The 19185-nt window shown below is 45.4% G+C and overlaps 1 protein-coding gene across 1 annotated transcript; it reads right to left on the reverse strand.

The window, feature by feature from the left end:
* Nucleotides 1–3252: 3252 nt before the first annotated feature.
* On the reverse strand, nucleotides 3253–18653 carry pdik1l (PDLIM1 interacting kinase 1 like). Its single transcript, XM_083645624.1, has 4 exons — nucleotides 18579–18653; nucleotides 15011–15306; nucleotides 5515–5751; nucleotides 3253–4255 (listed from the first exon to the last, which is right to left on the reverse strand). Exons 2-4 carry the CDS (start codon nucleotides 15293–15295, stop codon nucleotides 3752–3754), a joined length of 1026 nt encoding a protein of 341 aa, XP_083501750.1. The 5' UTR covers nucleotides 15296–15306; nucleotides 18579–18653; the 3' UTR covers nucleotides 3253–3751.
* Between the last annotated feature and the right edge of the window lie 532 nt (nucleotides 18654–19185).

Here is a 19185-nt window from a genome sequence, read left to right on the forward strand (position 1 = left end):
AATGGACCTGAGCAGGTCTCTGTCTCAATGGACCTGAGCAGGTCTCTAGTCTGAATGGACCTGAGCAGGTCTCTGTCTCAATGGACCTGAGCAGGTCTCTGTCTCAGTGGACCTGAGCGGGTCTCTGTCTCAGTGGACCTGAGCGGGTCTCTGTCTCAATGGACCTGAGCGGGTCTCTGTCTCAATGGACCTGAGCGGGTCTTTGTCTCAATGGACCTGAGCGGGTCTCTGTCTCAATGGACCTGAGCGGGTCTTTGTCTCAGTGGACCTGAGCGGGTCTCTGTCTCAATGGACCTGAGCAGGTCTCTAGTCTGAATGGACCTGAGCGGGTCTCTAGTCTGAATGGACATGAGCAGGTCTCTCTCTCAATGGACCTGAGCGGGTCTCTGTCTCAATGGACCTGAGCGGGTCTCTGTCTCAATGGACCTGAGCAGGTCTCTAGTCTGAATGGACCTGAGCGGGTCTCTAGTCTGAATGGACATGAGCAGGTCTCTCTCTCAATGGACCTGAGCGGGTCTCTGTCTCAATGGACCTGAGCGGGTCTCTCTCTCAATGGACCTGAGCGGGTCTCTGTCTCAATGGACCTGAGCGGGTCTCTGTCTGTCTCAATGGACCTGAGCGGGTCTGTCTCAATGGACCTGAGCGGGTCTCTGTTTCAGTGGACCTGAGCGGGTCTCTAGTCTGAATGGACCTGAGCGGGTCTCTAGTCTGAATGGACCTGAGCGGGTCTCTAGTCTGAATGGTCCTTCTGTTGGGAAGATTCACGTCAAAGCAGCGCACTGTCCAGCTAATCACATCTATGTTGAGGCAACATAGGGATTTCTCTGTGTCAACAGTAAGCAGCTTGTTGCCTTGCGTTTTTCCCTTGAAGAGTTGGGGACGTAGCCTACTGTAATTACATAGCTCTGGGGTAAAAAAACACTCATTCCTCACATTCTTTTGACTTTATTGTAATGTGCTGGGACGCTTTAAAAAAAAATCTGTCTTGCGTGTTTCTTGTTCCGAGAGCTTTTTCTTTTAACCTTATGAAGCGCTTTGGTGAAAGTGTTTTGTGTTTAAGGAGCTATATAAATAAAGGTGGCGTCACGGTGACTTGATGGTTGTACAGTACATTCTGCTAAACTTGTTCAGGGGTGTGACTGGGATCTAACTCCATTGGCCTTGGCTTGACGCCTATTATAAGAAAACACAAACCACAAGCCACAAGCACCTGCTGGCTGACACGCGTTTGCTGATAACTGTCCGACACGCCCACATAAGCCTGTACCGCACCCACACAACCCGACTGAGCACAAGTTGATCTGCCAGCACCCAAATCTGCCTTTTATTTTTTTACAATGGACTACATGCTGCTATCCAAATGTGTTTGTCTACAAATTCCATCGAGCTGTATGTTTGTACCTGAGCTTTTAGGGCATGTCTGTATTTATAGAGGGCCATTTCCTTCAAAACCCCACCCAAACTGCGCACCACCTATCCAGTTATCAGACACATGGTACCGCTTTCAGACAGACACGGTTCTGGCTCTGGCTCCGTTCTGGAGTCTCAGAACCTTGGTGCTTTCTGGCAAACCAGCCCGTGTTCACACCAGTTTAAGCGGAACCAAAGTGGGAGGACGTTATACGGTAGTCCTTCTTCAGTTTTTTAAGTGTATTCATTATTTGGTCTGGCGTTCGAGTGAACCCAGCCTCGGCCATCTCTTCCGCAAGTTCGGCATACGACTTGCTCTTTCTTGTACTGCTTTCTAGCTTTTCTTGAGATTCGGTAGATGCCCAAATCGCCAGTAAACATTTGGTTTCCTCAGGAGACCACTGCAAATTATTTTTCTCCATGTTGTCACTGCCTTCTTCTCCTTCCTGCTCGTTTTCACAGCCTAGAATGAGACACTGATTATGTCACGGTTCCCAAGGAAAAAACAACTATTTTTTGGTTCCGCTGAGAACCAACTTTTCGGGTTCCGAACCAATTATTTTTTCAGTCTGAACACGCCGGCCGGTTCAAATTTGGGTTCGGGAACCGGAACCGGCACGGAGCCCTGCCGGTGTGAAAGCCCACCCAGTGGTGTAGTCTGCGTGATACGCGAGCATACACCGTACACCCGGTAAGAATGCTCTGGGATTTCCCATATACCCGCTTAAAAACAATATGATTTTGTGACAGAACTTTTACTTCAGTCATTTTGTTTGTTTGGAAAAAGGCAGGCGGGTGCTTTCAAAAAGTACTTGGCAGGTGATTGGATGAACGATCTGTCTATCACCCTCTATCTTCAACCACATAGGACTGCCTCCTCCTTCCTCGGACGCCGATTGGTCCGCACCACTGGTGGCCATATGGCAAGAAGGATTTCTCGTGTGATCGTGATCTCATGAATCCAGCTGCCTGATCTCATGAATCCAGCTGCGTCGCCAATTATGGCATGTTATTTAGGGTGGTGGGTGTCTAGCTGGATAGTAGGGGTGTCAAAATCCATTATAAGATGCATTGCAATGCGGAATGGAATCGTTGACAGATTACTCATTCGTTTAAAATGTATGTTGGCATTCAGATTTTAAAGCACTTTCTAAAAAAAAAAAAAAAAAAAGTTGATATTTATCTGGCTGTTTGTATTAATTGATGAAAAATTTGCCATATGCAGTAAGATAGAAAATTCAGGATGTGGTACTTGGGGCTGTATCGAGATGAATCTTTGAATCGAATCGTTGACAGATGAATCGCAATCGAATCGTGAGGCCAGGGAGGATTCAGAGCCCTACTGGACAGGTGGTGTGCAGTTTGGCTGGGCTTCTGAAGGAAATGGCTCTCTACATGTATTATGCCAAGGCATCACCAGAAGATGACGCTCATCTTAAAAAAGGAAGTAACCATATAGGAAATGATTGATGCTGGTGGTTGAGCTACCAGGCGGTTTCTAACCAAGCTACAGGAAGTTACCCTGGGTTCTGTCAAAGCTGCAAATGACTTCAAAGCATTCTGCACGTTGAGGTGTGTACGTTTACATTGGCCCTTTGAAATACATGTACATTGGAACGATCACAGGATATTGTCTCATATTGCGTTAGAAATACAATTAGCACCGAGGCTGAGACGTCATTTGTAGACAAACATCCTTCGACTGTGAAAAAAGACATCGAACAAGAGTGTCAACCTGCTACAGCTGTTTGAACAAGTTTCATATCAAATTGTATTGAGGTTTTATTTTTTATCTTTTTTTATTATTGTTTTTTTTTGGGGGGGGGGGGGGTCATATTGCTGCTGCTCTAAGGGGGACGTGGAAGCTACGATGTGATTAGCCTGAGACTAAGCTGCAGATTGAAGCAGCAGAGGTGGGGGGAGGGCACAGCACCTCTCCTCCTTTAATATGAAGAAAGACACAGCTCAGGTGTGTGTGTGCGCATGGACAGCCTGGCTGATAGTGATGACAAACACTTCCATGAGAAGACACCAGAGGGCCTGCTGGACGACGTGGAAGCCATGCTACAAAAACGGTGACTATTCTAACTGTTGTTCCGTTGTTAAAAAAGACAAACCCCACATTGTGTGGCTGTTGAGGTTAACCCATTGATACCTGATGGAATATTTGTGTGTGTGTCCCTTTAAGACCGCGTGACGGGATACGGGAAGGGACACACACACAAATGAGGGATATGCACGCAAATGCTGCATCTGGTATCAATGGGTTAACAGTAGCCGATAGGATGTGTACATGTGCTTGACTGGCTTTGTGAGTCTACGGTCCCGCTTGGCGGTCCCATCACGTGTCCCAGTCCAGCTCTCTGCAGGCGATGCGGACCAGTCTGAGCTCCAGCTCGAAGGCGTCGGGCCTCTCCTGAGGGTTGGCGGACAGCATGTCTCTGATCAGCTGCTTCATGTGGGTGTTCATGCTCTTCTTCCGGGCGGGGATCAGCAGCTCCATCTTGGGGTTCTCCAGGAGGGCCTCGCCCAGCGGCACGATCTCCTCGCCCTGCTGCACGTAGCTGCCCAGCAGCTCCTTCTGGGTCTCCACGTCCACGAAGGTGATGCGCTCCACCATGGCCCAGATGATCACGCCCAGGGCGAAGATGTCCGCCTTGGCCGTGTAGTGGCCCTCCCACACCTCGGGGGCCATGTAGAAGTCCGTGCCGCAGGCGGTGGACAGGAAACACTTGTTGACGCTGGCCGGCTCCTCGGGGTTGAGCCCGGAGGTGGAGCACACCTTGCTCAGGCCGAAGTCGGCCACTTTGAGGGTGGGCTCGGGTAGGCCGGCCGCCGTGCAGCCCTGCGAGGGAGAGGTGAACACGGTGTGAACAGAACACGGTGACACGCTAACATGGTTTTAATGATCATTCACATTTGAAACGGTAATACTAAACCGTAAGGAGTTTGATCACAGTTTATCACACACATCCCACACATTTTCATGGATGACATTTCAAAACTTTTCCATGACTTTTCAAGGATCCTCAATAGAGAGCTCCAGGAACGAGTCCGGAAATCATCGATGCTAACAGCCCTGGTTCTTCACAGTTTTCGCCTATGGGAGTTTTGAATGGGTTTTTGGCGCGATGCTTCTAATAATCTCTCTGGGCAACGCTGGCTTAATCAAACGCGAACCAGTGTTTAGTAACATCATCTTCACACATGAAGACCACTTTTATGAGTTTTGAAGCTTTTATGTGCCGTTAAAAGGGTGGCTAGCTAGCAAACGGCTAAATGAGACTACAATGTCGACGCGGATATTATACGTCATCACGAGTGAACGCGGAAATTCTTTCTCTCGCAATCAATGCGTGGACGCCTATGCGACACTGTGTGTAGTTCTGGATTAGCTTAGCACAAGCTTTTTACCTCTAGGGCTCGCAGTTACGCTTCAAAACTCATGAAAGTGGTCCTCATGTGTGAAGATTATCCCGCTGAACCTTGGTTCGCATTTGATTAAACTTGCGTTGCCCACAGACATTATTTGAAGCATCGTGCCAAAAACCCATTCAAAAATCCCATAGACAGAAACAGTGAAGAACCAGGAAGTTCGGGACTTCCGCATTCAGCCTACAAAAATACGTCATCCCTGGAGCTCTCTATGGAATGTCCATGTACTGTAAGTACACGCCTCTTAATTGGATTTTACTGCTTCAGAGTCACTGCGTCGGAGGTTATTGAAATAGAACACAAATGTTCCATAAAAAATAATGTAAAATACAAGAAGCACTAAAATCGACACACATTAAGAGCTATGGTACGTCAACAGCTACAGAAAACAACTGTTGATGTTACATTACGTGGAAGGTTATCCACGGAAGATTACTGAAACAATGAATTTCATTACACGCAACAAAATTCCATGACTTTTCCAAAAGGATTGGACTAATTCTGTGACTTTTCCAGGCCTGGGAAATGAGATTTTGAAATTCTATGACTTTTTTTTCCAGGTTTTCCATGACCGCGGGGGGGAACCCTGAGCGGTAGGTACCCTGAGCGGTAGGTACCCTGAGCGGTAGGTACCCTGAGCGGTAGGTACCCTACCTGTAGGTACCCTACCTGCGAGATGAGGATGTTGTCGGGCTTGAGGTCGCGGTGGATGATCTGGTTGCGGTGCAGGAAGGCCAGCGCACTGCCCAGCTGCAGCATGAAGCTGGTGTTGGTCTTGCGGCTGGGCTTGCGGGACAGCAGGTAGGCGTTCATGTCGCCGCCGTCGCAGAAGTCCATGACGAACCACAGGTAGTAGGCACAGCACGGGTCAAACGTGATCTCGCCCTTCAGAGATGTCTCCACCAGCTACAGCAGAGACAAAGACAAGGGGGTCAATTAGGGCTGCGCAATATATCGATATCGACAGCGTGATATGAGATGAGAGATATAGTCTTAGATTTTGGATATCAAAATATCGTGATATGACATAAGTGTCGTCTTTTTCTGGTTTTAAAGGCTGTATTACAAGAAGGCAGCACCTTGAGATAACTTTATGATTTGGCGCAAAATAAATCTAAAATTGATTGATTGATTGATTGATTACTGTAAAGTAAGGTAATTGTCTAAACTTACCAGACTGTTCTATCTGTCCTATAATTTCCCTTTACCCATTTAGTCATTATATCCACATTACTGATGATTATTTATCAAAAATCTCATTATGGAAATAATTTGTGAAAGCACCAATAGTCATCCTTGCAATTATGGATATTGAGGTATTTGGTCACCCGGCCCTACGGGTCAACATGAGAAGGTTGGTGTTGGCGGGTGAACGGGCGTGCTGGTGGCCCTACGGGTCAACATGAGAAGGTTGGTGTTGGCAGGTGAAGGGGCGTGCTGGTGGCCCTACGGGTCAACTAGAGAAGGTTGGTGTTAAAGGGTGAAGGGGCCCTACGGGTCAACTAGAGAACGTTGGTGTTGGCGGGTGAACGGGCCCTACGGGTCAACATGAGAAGGTTGGTGTTGGCGGGTGAACGGGCGTGCCGGTGCACAAGTGTCACCAGTGAGATAAAAGCTGAATCCATCCGGCTGAGCAAATAAGAGAGAAAAAATAACTCGACTGCCAAGAACAAAGCACCAAACTAGCCTGTTTGACATCCGCATTTAGCAGGAAGGAAGGAAGCCAAAAGAGCGCGTTAGTTCTCGCACTACCATCAGACAGATCTGAGAAAAGCAAAAGTGATGATGTCACTTTAGACCGTAGACTAGCATTCCTGACTATTGATAAAGGAACAGCAGTGGGAGAAGACAGGCCAGCAGCAGCAGCATGGTTCTAGTTCAGAGTGTGAGGGAGGCTTTGTATCGGTGGTGGGCCGTCTCTCTGGCTGCTGTTTCTTTCAGCCGTGTGAGAAGTCTCTCATCTTACAGCCCTCAGCTGGAGGAAGTGGGTTTATTTAGTCTAACCACAACCCCTCCCTTTGACAGCTGACCACAGAGCAACCAGCTTTCCTCACTTTCAAAAGAAAGTGCCCTAAGATTATCATTAGATTAGATGTGATGTGCTTTCTTGAGGACAGCACGTTTGATGGATGACGAACACAACAAAAGGTACAACTTAGTTACAAAAAAAAATGATCTAAATCTAAACTGAACAGGTTAAACCAGGGGTTTTCAAAGTCTGAGACTATGGGCCTCGCCTTAGACAAAGCTGGGGAAAAGGTGCCTCCCCTTATTTACTTGCTTAGTTTTGCCAAATTCTTGGATCCCTATGGGATCATGATTATGTTATGTTATTTGATCCCATAGACCCTCAACAATTGAGCCAAGATAGCCTGATATTGCTGTTTGACATACTTCAGACTACACCAAAATACATAAAAAAAAATCTGTCTAAAGGCATTTGTTTCTGCCTCCGGAGAAGAAAAGACACAAAAACTCTCCAAAAACACTGCATCTCTGAACTATCTCTTTAACCAAATCACACACATTTAAGCTACTGTGATGTGATTTGATAACTAATGTAATATTTTTTCCACTTCCATTCACTGAGCCTCCCCTGAAACCGCTTGGAAAGCTCTGGGTTAAACCATAATCCTAGGTGCCTTGATTGAACTACTTTACGGGGCAATATAATAGAGTCAAAATATTTGCAGTAGGCAAAAGCCACTGGAAAGCCCTGCTGTAACCAAATGGGCCACAAATGGTTTGAGATGCCACTGGCCCGGGCGGGCGGCCATCCGCTAGCCAAACATCCGCTAGCCAAACATCCGCTAGCCAAACATCCGCTAGCCAAACAGAAGAGAAGCAAATGATCCCACAGTCGCTCGGCTCAGATCCTTCTTCTCTAATGGTTTGTGAGCGGAGCACTGGAACGTTACGGACCAATAAAAGAAAAAAAGCTGGAATAACGGAGCTCTGGGAAAGCGGCCAATGCTGCCGACACGGCAGAAAGCTGAGCGAGCGGTGGGACAATAGGCCACGTGGCGCTGAGAGTCTGGGGACGGCCCCCTCCAAACCTGACAACACATTCATGATGGGAGTGTAGAGCCAGGCAGCCATTCACACTAGCAACATCTAGCTTACTTGCCGCTAGTGAACACTACTACACATGGACACACACAGAGACTCGGCCATGTCAATTAACTGATGTTTTTGAAAACTGCCGACAACCAATATTTCGTGGCGATATTTCCATGCCCCAAAATATTCAGTGTTTCACCCCAGAATTGTATTCTCGTTAGGGTGGAAAAGCCTCTAAAACTAGGGATGCACGAGATATCGGTGTATCGACTGATGAGCAAAATAACCGCAATGTTAATATCGGTATTGGCCCAAAAAAACATCAGTACGTACAAAATTTGATTATCATAGAAATTTGTTTTTATACAGATCATATCGACATTGGTAAATATTGTTGATCGGCCATGAGAGCAATGTTAATATTGGTTATCGGTATCGGCTAAAATTTTCATATCGGTGCATCCCCCCCCCCCCCCCATCTAAAACAGCATGGGACACAAAAACTCCCCCAGTATAATAACAATAGTAATGATGATGAGCATTATATTATTCTACATATCGGCAAAGTGGTATACTGCTCTAACCTCCACATAAATGCACATACAGTCATACACAAACTTTTATATGAATCCACAGAAATAAGCTATAGATGGCTGATACAGTAGCATTGATCTAGAGACCCTGAGCGCAACAGACACAGCTTGTTGAGGCCTAAAAAAAAATTAAGTTTGGTTCCGGTTGCCGACCGACCCTGTCAATTTACGTGCGACCCAATTTATTTTATGAGCTTGTTGATTTGACGGTGGCGCTAAGGGGCGGGGGTTGCCACTGCGCGAAGGTGCTTTTCGCTACGGATACTTTAAAACGAAAATGGCATGGAGGGAGCATGACGGACATGTGCTTTGTGTCGCTTCTCTGCCCATGCAGCAGCGTGCCAACCAGAATTGTGAGATTGGGGTTAAAATCGTTTGAAAACGTGCTTCAGGAAGTTAAACAGTGCGCTTGTATATTCGTATCAGCAGCCGGCAAAGTGGACAGAGCTGACAAATGGACGGATATCTCCAGCGATGTGGTGTCGACCCCCACTCAGCAGCTTGGTTCGCTCGTCAGTGGCTTCATGGCTACGTTTCAATTCAGGTATTTAGCACTGAAGTGCACGACAGAACCTCAGCCCTCGACAGCTCAAAGTACCGCTCCGTCCGCCTTCGAGATACTGTTTCGTGCACAGCAACGTACTCATTTGCCCCCGCCGAAGGTTGCACAGACGAAAAAAGAGGAGCTAAAAAATGACATTCTGGAGAGCCTGCGGACCCGGGGAGTGGGCTTTTCTCTTCCAGAGAGCACAAACCAGAGCGTGTGTGTGCGCGTGTGCGTGCATCTGTGCGTATGCGTGCATGTGCGTGCGTGTGTGTTTGTGTGCGTGTGTGTGTGTAGCTATGAGGAAGCCGTGAGTTGGAAGAGGCAGGGAGGGGGGGGGGGCGGTGGGAATAGAAGTGTGTCTGTCTGGTTTTTGCGGTCTAATAATGCCATTAAAGGTATGAGATGAAATATTGTTTGAGATGTCTTCAATGCCAATGGTCCAGAACTGGTTTTTAGGAGTAGAAAAAAGAACATTTAAAATCAGCACGTTTTAATAACATTGAAGCATTCATATTGACTTAAATATTTTGTTCATATAAAAACGTGTGTAGAGCACAGTGGTACAGTACATGTAGGCTATGTTATGAAAAAAGTATCCATCGCTGCTGTTTTTTTAAGGAAAAAAAATATATCTATATATTTCCTATCTATCCCTTGCTGCCACTGAAAATAAAAAAATAAAATAAAATAAAATAAATTCCCTACCGACCCTCACCTCAACTGACAACCAACAGGAACCAAACTTATTTTTTTTTTAGGCCCGACTGCTGGTGGCTCACCTTGCACTGACACAACAGACACAGCTTGCTGACTGCTGATGGCTCACCTTGCACTGACACAACAGACACAGCTTGCCGACTGCTGATGGCTCACCTTGCACTGACACAACAACAGACACAGCTTGCCGACTGCTGATGGCTCACCTTACACTGACACAACAACAGACACAGCTTGCTGACTGCTGATGGTTCACCTTGCACTGACACAACAGACACAGCTTGCTGACTGCTGATGGCTCACCTTGCACTGACACAACAACAGACACAGCTTGCTGACTGCTGATGGCTCACCTTGCACTGACACAACAGACACAGCTTGCTGACTGCTGATGGCTCACCTTGCACTGACACAACAGACACAGCTTGCTGACTGCTGATGGCTCACCTTGCACTGACACAACAGACACAGCTTGCTGACTGCTGATGGCTCACCTTGCACTGACACAACAGACACAGCTTGCTGACTGCTGGTGGCTCACCTTGCACTGACACAACAGACACAGCTTGCTGACTGCTGGTGGCTCACCTTGCACTGAGTTACTGGACAACACACTAACCATTATGCCAAAACTATTGTGCAGTCAATCTCCAACTGTGCAGAACAATCTCAATTGTCAAGCACCGTCAGCATCAACATGACAATCTGTCAGCAGGGCTCAAGAGCAGGCGGGGAACAAATACAATGTCATGTTAAAAAGGTAGGATACTCATAATACACTTTGTAATATTCAAAACAGTTTGCCGCCCTAATATACAATAATTAAATAATTAGCCTATTTTAATAGAAAATGCATAGCAACACAGCTAATAATTGTTTCCAAAATGTCTCACACACAATCATATGCCAGATTCCCCTCCTTCTGGCCACTCCCTACTTCCTCAGAGCGCCTGCCAACCGACATCTCTGTGTCTGCGAGACGGAAACTTGAAGTCTGAAGTCTTGCCAGCAAAAATCCAGTCTCCTCAAGATGTGCCTGTGAGAGTGCTGCTGTAACGCAAACAAGCCTCAGAGGAAAAGTGTGTGAGACAGGTCGTCGGAGGACATGAAGTTCTACCTTTTTAGAAAGTATCCACTAGTCTGCCTGCTGCCTCATCTATGCACAGCAAAACCTACTGCAGCACGGCCCAAAGAGCCGTTCTGGGTGCTGTGACGCTAACCTGGCATCAAAACATGACATTTCTCGTCGTTGCCCTTTTTAAAAACAGTAGAATAATCGGCTAATGCAGTAGCAAGGTAGCAAATGCTAAGTCTTATTAGTGAGTGGGTTTAGCAGGTCCATGAGAAAGAAAGAAAATATATATTGGGCTCACCAAATCAAATAGAAACTAAACAAACAATGTAGCCCCACACAGTTATACGTTTTGTTCTCGTTTTCACAATGGGAACTTTGGGAAGCTCTGTGGGACCTGCTTCACTGACACACTGCTACAACAAACTAACCTGCTTCACTGACACACTGCTACAACAAACTAACCTGCTTCACTGACACACTGCTACAACAAACTAACCTGCTTCACTGACACACTGCTACAACAAACTAACCTGCTTCACTGACACACTGCTACAACAAACTAACCTGCTTCACTGACACACTGCTACAACAAACTAACCTGCTTCATTGACACACTGCTACAACAAACTAACCTGCTTCACTGACACACTGCTAAAACAACCTGCTTCACTGACACACTGCTACAACAAACTAACCTGCTTCACTGACACACTGCTACAACAAACTAACCTGCTTCACTGACACACTGCTACAACAAACTAACCTGCTTCACTGACACACTGCTACAACAAACTAAGCCAAACAAACAGAGTCCAGGAAGACAGACCCATTTCTGATGCGTGACTCCCAGCTCCTACCTACCATCAATTCAGCAATTACATTCAGCAGTAAAATACTAAATGACTGTAATAAAGAAGTAGCCAGCTGGAAAGCAATCTGTTATCTGGCGGACAGACGGCGCTTGTGGAACACAACGCACGCGCACACCAACAGCCTGAAACACAACGCACCGCGCACACCAACTCCGTCTTCAATCTTTTGTTGGGCAGTCAAGTTCTGGCCTTGATGCTGACCTCTTACAGAGACAAGCCAAGTGAAATTCCACTCTTATCAATGAGCATCTGGGAGGAAACAGAAGCCACTTAGTAAACGTACACAAATACAGCAGCACGATTCACTGTTTGGGCATGTTCTGTTCTGTACAGAAGATCTGTCTGATCTTCTCCACCAACTAGGGATACACCGATCCACATTTTTCCACTTCCGATACCTGAATTTGGATATCTGCCGATACCGATATTATGCCGATAGTGAAATTTTTCTTGAATATACAGTATAGGCAAAGATTTGGCCAATTCAAGATTTTTTTTTTTAAATATACCTTGCAAAAAGCAGACAAAATTAAGAAAATATACAAGGCAAAGAAGAATACTATTATCCATGGGCAAATTACGGCCAGCGTTGGAATAAAAAAAAAGAAAAAAAAAAGATTCTGATTTCCGATTCCGATCCGTGAATTAGTGCCAATATCGGCACCCGATACCGATATTGGATCGGACCCGGTCCCATCCCTACCACCAACTTCCCTGTTGAAACCAAGAGCCCTTTTAGTTGAGCCTGAGTGGAAACTATCCCAGGAGTGGCAGCTGCAGTCTGAAGCACAATGTCATGATGCATTATTCACAGGAGCCATTTGGAAGGAGTTGAAGGTTAAAGCGACGACTTTGAAAGTGTCCACAACCACAAACTTGTTTGAAATGGTCAAGGTTGACGTTTTCCGTAGCTTTTGGTTGATCCTCCTGATCAGCTGTTACCCACTTGACATGAATCAAATTTGACTGAAATTTGAATATGACTGCCAAGTTTTGCATGATGATGTGTTTCATACTGACAGACACAATGAACAGACAATGCAGTCAAAACAGATATAGCAGCAGATATAGATTCTACCTAGAGTTTGCTCTTTCGCCTTTTAAATGAGGATAAAAGGCATATTCAAGTGAGATAAAACAATAGTCTTAACCTTGACATGAATGCAGGATGATTTCAGGGTGCCAATGTCCCCAAAAAATCAAAACATGTAAGAATCGCGATTGTCATCTTCCATGATTCAATTCAATTCACAACTCTCAATATTTTTCTTTCTTTTGGTATTACCGTAAATTCCGGACTATAAGCCGCGGCTTTTTTCCCGTTTTTTGGCCCCTGCGGCTTATATAACGGTGCGTCTTATCTATGGATTTTTTCAGAAAAAAAATTTCAAATACAAATAAAATCTCTCTTTTTTAGCACTCTTTCTACCTATAAATCCACTTCTGTTTTAATTTCCTCTGTTGCCCTCTTTTCACCACACCGCGGACACTGTGTGCACTGTCGAAATAAACAAAGGTGTTGTGTTATGTTGTTTTGTTGAAATGTTACGGTAATACGGTAAATGGGAGCTTCCTCAAACAGCCAACAATCCCCTCTGTGCGTGAACCCTTACATATGGTAATTACGGTAAGCAAAGTTCATCAGCCCGGAATCACAACAAGACGAGCAGTCTCTCTCTCACTTACCATGGGGAAGGTACGCAGAAAGTCACACGACGCAGCTTTCAAGCTGAAAGCAGTCGAACTCGCACTAAAAGAAACAAACAGAGCAGCTGCGCGTACCCTGGGCATCGATGAGTCAATGGTGAGACGTTGGAAGCAGCAGCAGGAGGAACTGTCTCAGTGTAATAAGACAAAAAAGTCCTTCAGAGGCCACAAAAGCAGATGGCCGGAACTTGAAGATTCCCTTGAGGACTGGGTGTTGACCCAGAGAGGAGACGGCCGAGGCGTTTCCACGGTGCAGATCCGACTGAAGGCCAAAACAATCGCCACCGAGATGAAAATTGAACATTTCAGAGGTGGGCCATCTTGGTGCTACCGATTCATGAGACGAAAGGGACTGTCCGTCCGGGGGAGAACTACTGAACAACTCCCTCCCGACTACCAGGAGAAAATCACAAACTTCGCCGAATTCACACAAAGGAAGATCACGGAATATTATAGGAGTGTGAAAACATCCACAATCACCAACGGGTTCCAAAACGCTGGACTGCTGCGGGATGAAAAGGATGACGCCGCCACAGCTGGCGCTGAGGGCCGTCAGAGGCTTCAGAGGCTGTTCGATGCCGACAGTGATGAAGAGGAGTTTGTTGGTTTTGAGTGACAATGAAGGAGAGAGGAGAGTGGTTGACGAAGCCACCCTGAACCTGTTCGTTTCCGACACTGAAGATGAGGACTTTGGTGGTTTCAGTACGCAGGAAGAAGAGGAAGACGAGGATTAGTGACTTGACTTCTCTGGTTACAGGTTTGCTGCACATATACGGTAGCCTATTGTTGTGTGATTTTGTCTGGGGATTAGTGACCTGACTTTTGTTTTGTTTTGTTGAAATGTTAATAAATGGGAGCTTCCCCAAACAGCGATCTCTTTCCCGACATTCCTCTCTGTGCACGAACCCTTTCATATGGTAATTAAACATCAAAACACCCGCGGCTTATAGTCCGGTGCGGCTTATAGAAGAAAAAAATAGTCAATTTTGGTGCTGCGGCTTATAGACCGGTGCGTCTTATAGTCCGGAATTTACGGTACTTTAATTTATTTTTTTCTTGAGAACTGAGAAATACTACTACGTTTTTATTGGTGAATGAAGAAATGTTACATTTTGTCTTAGGTTTGAACTGCATTTGCAATCGGTTGATAAAACTTTTTCAAATAAAAAAACACAATATACTCTCATACACTTTATTCTGCTTTCATGCCACAATTTGCTACACTGCCTTTCTTAGCACACAGCCGACTGGAGTCAGGGTATATGCAGGTATCCTGAAGTTAAATCCAATACCTTTTAAGACCTTTTCTATATATTTTAAGACCTCAACGCACATCAGCGATAGGGGTGTAAATCATCACAATACCATATTATATAGATTCAACGATACAATATTCTGCCATGATACGATTTTGATTCAATTCAGGGTCTGCAATCAATATATGCCCATGTGACACAATCAGCTACAAAATGTAATACCTCATCAAATTAGGATTGAGACTTTTTAATACTTTTCAATTTTCCCTAAATTGATTCATCAACTTTTAATAATTTCAAAGACCTCGTGGAGATCTCCCACTCGGGTGGTGCCTTACCTCCAGGTAGAGAGGGGAGTTGGAGCCATGGCTCATCCTCTGGGCCAGCGTGTCTCTCTGCAGGACACACTCCTCCAGGTGGATGACGTTGGGGTGCTGGCTCTGGATGCTGCTGAGGGCCCAGAACTCTCTGAGAGCCAGCTCCACGTTCTCAGGAGAGTGGCAGCGGATCTTCTTGACGGCCACGCGGTGGCCCGTCCGCTTCACCACCGCCTCGTACACCACGCCGTAGCTGCCTCGCCCCACCTCCCCGATCAGCTCGTACTTCGGCTGGCTGCTTACCATCCTAGTCCTCGCTGTGGGGAGAGAACACGGCTTGTGTGAAGAGGACTTTTTACTTCTTTTTCAACTACCATGATGCCACCTTTCTGAGCCACCACCGGCATTGCATCTTCACCTGGGTACCGCTCGTTATTTTCCTCAGAGATACATCCACCTTTTGATGTTGTTAGAGATGAACGGTATGAACATTTCACATCACCATTATAGTGACCAAGATTATTGCGGTTATTATCGCGGTATCGTTGAAAAAGTACTGATACACTCAGACTGAACTCATTATACCAAGTGTTATATTGAAAACTCTGACCTAAAAAGTACCGATACACTCACTGAAATAATTTCACCAAGGCTGCCCGCCTGTGTCTGGGAGACTGTTACTGCAGTGTTTACTGTGTTTTTCAAAGGGCTGTAACATGGTTTTAATGATCATTAAGATTTGAAACAGTAATACTAACCATAAGGAATTGTATCAGGGTTTATCATTAAACCGGTTATCGCTTCATCCCTAGTCGTTGTTATTAATGTATCTGCTCTTTCTAGTAGTGGAATTGATAACCTCCCCAGCAAAGACAATTTATCCACCCCAGACGAACAGATCTCTCATTACAATGATGGACTACTTCAGTCTTTTAAATGCTCTATATACAAACCCAGTCTGTCTCTTTTACCCACTCTGCCCCTTGGTTTACACTGGGATTATACTAGTTTAAAGCTAAAAGCCGCCGTCTGGAACGCCTTTATGCTAAAACTGGCCTTGTTGTTCATAAAGACATGTATGACAAGCACATACTTCATTACTGTAAGCATGTTCTTTCCACAGCTAAATAAACCTATTATGCAAATGTAATTAGGTCAGGTGAAGGGAGCACAAGAGCCCTGTTCTCCAGATTATACAATATTCTATGGCCACCGGACCCTCTTGCACCTTATCTGTATTCAATTCACCTTTATGACCTTTATTAATGCCAAACTTGAAAATATTCACCAGCAATTGACCTCTTCGAACAATACGCTACCACATACAGTTGACTTTATTCTTCATTTGATCTTCCCCTCTTTTCTTCACTGTCAAGTTTTAACCTCCCAACTGTTGCTGAAATATCTGGTCTCATTCATATATCTAAATCATCTACCTGCCAGCTAGGCCCCCTACCTACTGATCTATAATAGCACCTTCCCTGTCCAGTGTCTTCTTTAATAACTCATATCATACATTCCTCCATTACTTCTGGTCTTGTTCCCTCAGACGGGGAATAGCAGGTGGAAGCCGCGGCTCCGTGGGAAACCTGCCTGGAGATGTCCAATCAGAAGTATGGCTGACGTCACACTCTGTCCATCTCTTATAGTCTTTGACCACCAACATCAGTTCATCCTTGAGTCCAAGTGGACGTTTGAGCCAAATGTGGTGAAATTCCATCAAGGTATTCCAGAGATATTGCGTTAATGAGCATGAAACAAGCGGTCGTGAGGTCACAGTGACCTTGAACTTTGACCTTTGACCACCAAAACCTAATCAGTTCATCCTTGAGTCCAAGTCAACGTTTGAGGCAAATTTGATGAAACTCCGTCAGTTCCTCAGATATCGCGTTAATGATCAATGGACAGACAGACGGACGGACATCCCAAAATCATAATGCTTCCAGCCTGGCTATCGCCGGCGAAGGCATCCAAATAAGTATTTTGGTTGCGCGGTTTGTGCACTGCTCCATTATCTGTGGGCATTTTCGGCTGTCTGTCTGTCTGTCTGTCTGACTGCTGCAGTCCAGTACCAAAACAAGACTGTCTGAGACCCAACCTCTGTTCTACTTTTTCTTTTTCTGTTACATATTTCAATCCACCTGCCATATTCCATGTGTATGCCATGTGTGGGGGCAACACTGAAATGCAACAGCTTGACTCAATCTTCTCTACAGTATCTGAGTATTATTGAAAGTTTGGTTCATATGACAATGCTGACATCCACAGTGACTTCACTCAACACCACCAGTCTTCTATCAGCCTGACATTACAGTTTGCATAGTGCTACTGCGAATACGACCTTGACAAGATGTCCCTTTAAAATGCTCTGTCAGATAGAGCGTGCCCCATCTCTCATCCTGTGTTAACCACTTTGGCAAAAGTGCCTAAGAAACGCTGTGTGTGCACGCAGCCTAAGTAGGCTATATTAAAATGTGGTTAGATTAAACGAAGCACAACTTGTTTAAGAGCTGCAAAGTGTGCAAGGATGTCAGAGGTCATAATTTGACTTGGCACATAACAAATTAGCCCCAATATCCAACATCTTTTAGAAAATCTGGTAATTACACGTTTCTTTGCTCATCAGCCAAGGTTACATAACTGGTAGAACATGAGAACATATTATGTAATGTTCTGCATTAATAGTAGCCTAACTTGAACTCGATAGAGATATGCAGCACTTCAATTCAATAAAGTGTCAACTTTAAAAAACCTTTAATTTTTTTAATTAATTTTTTTTTCAAGTAATCTCTCCAAGGTCAGTTATTATGCACTTTAGCCTATATAAAAGCAACTCTAGTCTAAACTAACACATTTTTGAACGGGATATGGTGGTAATGACAAGGTGGCACCGCAGTAAGTCAACAAAACTTGGTCATGGAAAATGCTGGCCAGCAGCTTTTGAAAGGAGACAATGACATAATGCACTATTAACTCACTCTCACACCAGACTGTGTATTCAATGATCGACTACTCAGCCAACTTCATAATATTCGCATTATAATAGGAGATATTGTCTGTGTCCGATCTGGAGACGGAAAACCAACGCGGAAGCGAAAAGGTGCTCATACCATTATATCGAGACAGACAGATGTTAGCCAGCATGCTCATAGGCTAATCACACAGACAGACATTCACTTAGCTGATTAGCTAACAAGCTAATGGCTACAGTATGTGGTGGCCAGGCGAATGTCAGCTAACGCTAATGTTGTTGGTTAGCTAGCTAATCATGTTAACACCAGCTAACAAAGAGTCTCTCTATTGAGCACAATCGACACTTACATCGGTAAATAGCTTCTCTGGTTTCAATCTAAAACAAGTTCCTACCTGTCAAATGATACTACGACATTAACGAGGCGTGCTTTGACAGGCCTATGGCATTGACAGTGTATTGTCCTGTGTCTGTGTGTGTGTGTGTGTGTGTGTGTGTGTGTGTGTCATAGGTTCTTCAAAACACACGCACCACCAAGTCGACCAGCCACAACTGAACGCTAAGACAAAATAAGAAGCCATTATTTTTGTTGCGAGTCTCCATCTTTGTTATTCTCACCTTTAAAGTGTGCTCTCTGGGGTTCGTTTGTTGTCTTCCTCAGTGCTCTGCCTGGCAGCCATTACCGCCTCCCGCACACCACGCTCAGCTCTGACCGAACACAGTACACTACACAGGCTGTGGGAGAGCGTGCAGCTGCTAGGACACCAGTGCCAAGTTAGCCAGAATCAGCCAGACACACAACTTCCGGTTGCAATGTTCAAAATAAAAACCCTTATTGCACTGCACATTCCTATAATAATCCTATAATAAAGTGTGTCTGTGAGTGTGTGAGTTATGTTCGGTCACAGCTGTGCCATTTTACGTGCGATGAGATCTCGCTGAATCTTTCAGGAAGTGTAAAGAGCACCCGGCTGTGGGTGACCTAACAGAGCTGGAGTTTTGAATTAGGTAGCATAATAATTAGGGCCGACTATGCTCGGGTTTGAGCCTGGCTCAGATCTCGAAGCATGCGTTGATACAGGCACACTGGCAAGAGTGTGTAGGAGGTCCCTTCCTCCCATAACCCTGCTGGCCAACTGGGTGTTGACCAGTGCCCCCCCCCCCCCTGGAACAATGGTGCCAGGACAACCACCTCTCTCTAACGTCTCTCCAAGACCAAGGAGAT

The sequence above is a fragment of the Poromitra crassiceps genome, assembly GCF_964638095.1.
Source record: "Poromitra crassiceps genome assembly, chromosome: 11".
In the NCBI taxonomy this organism is placed as follows: domain Eukaryota; kingdom Metazoa; phylum Chordata; class Actinopteri; order Beryciformes; family Melamphaidae; genus Poromitra; species Poromitra crassiceps.

What these genes read in the sequence shown, in the direction of transcription:
- pdik1l (XM_083645624.1), bottom strand. Translation starts at nt 15,295, where the DNA reads ATGGTAAGCAGCCAGCCGAAGTACGAGCTGATCGGGGAGGTGGGGCGA. An exon ending in ACTCCCCTCTCTACCTGGAG is followed by an intron (nt 5,752 to 15,010) that starts GTAAGGCACCAC and finishes TCTCTGCTGTAG; the next exon opens with CTGGTGGAGACATCTCTGAA. An exon ending in ACAACATCCTCATCTCGCAG is followed by an intron (nt 4,256 to 5,514) that starts GTAGGGTACCTA and finishes TCTCCCTCGCAG; the next exon opens with GGCTGCACGGCGGCCGGCCT.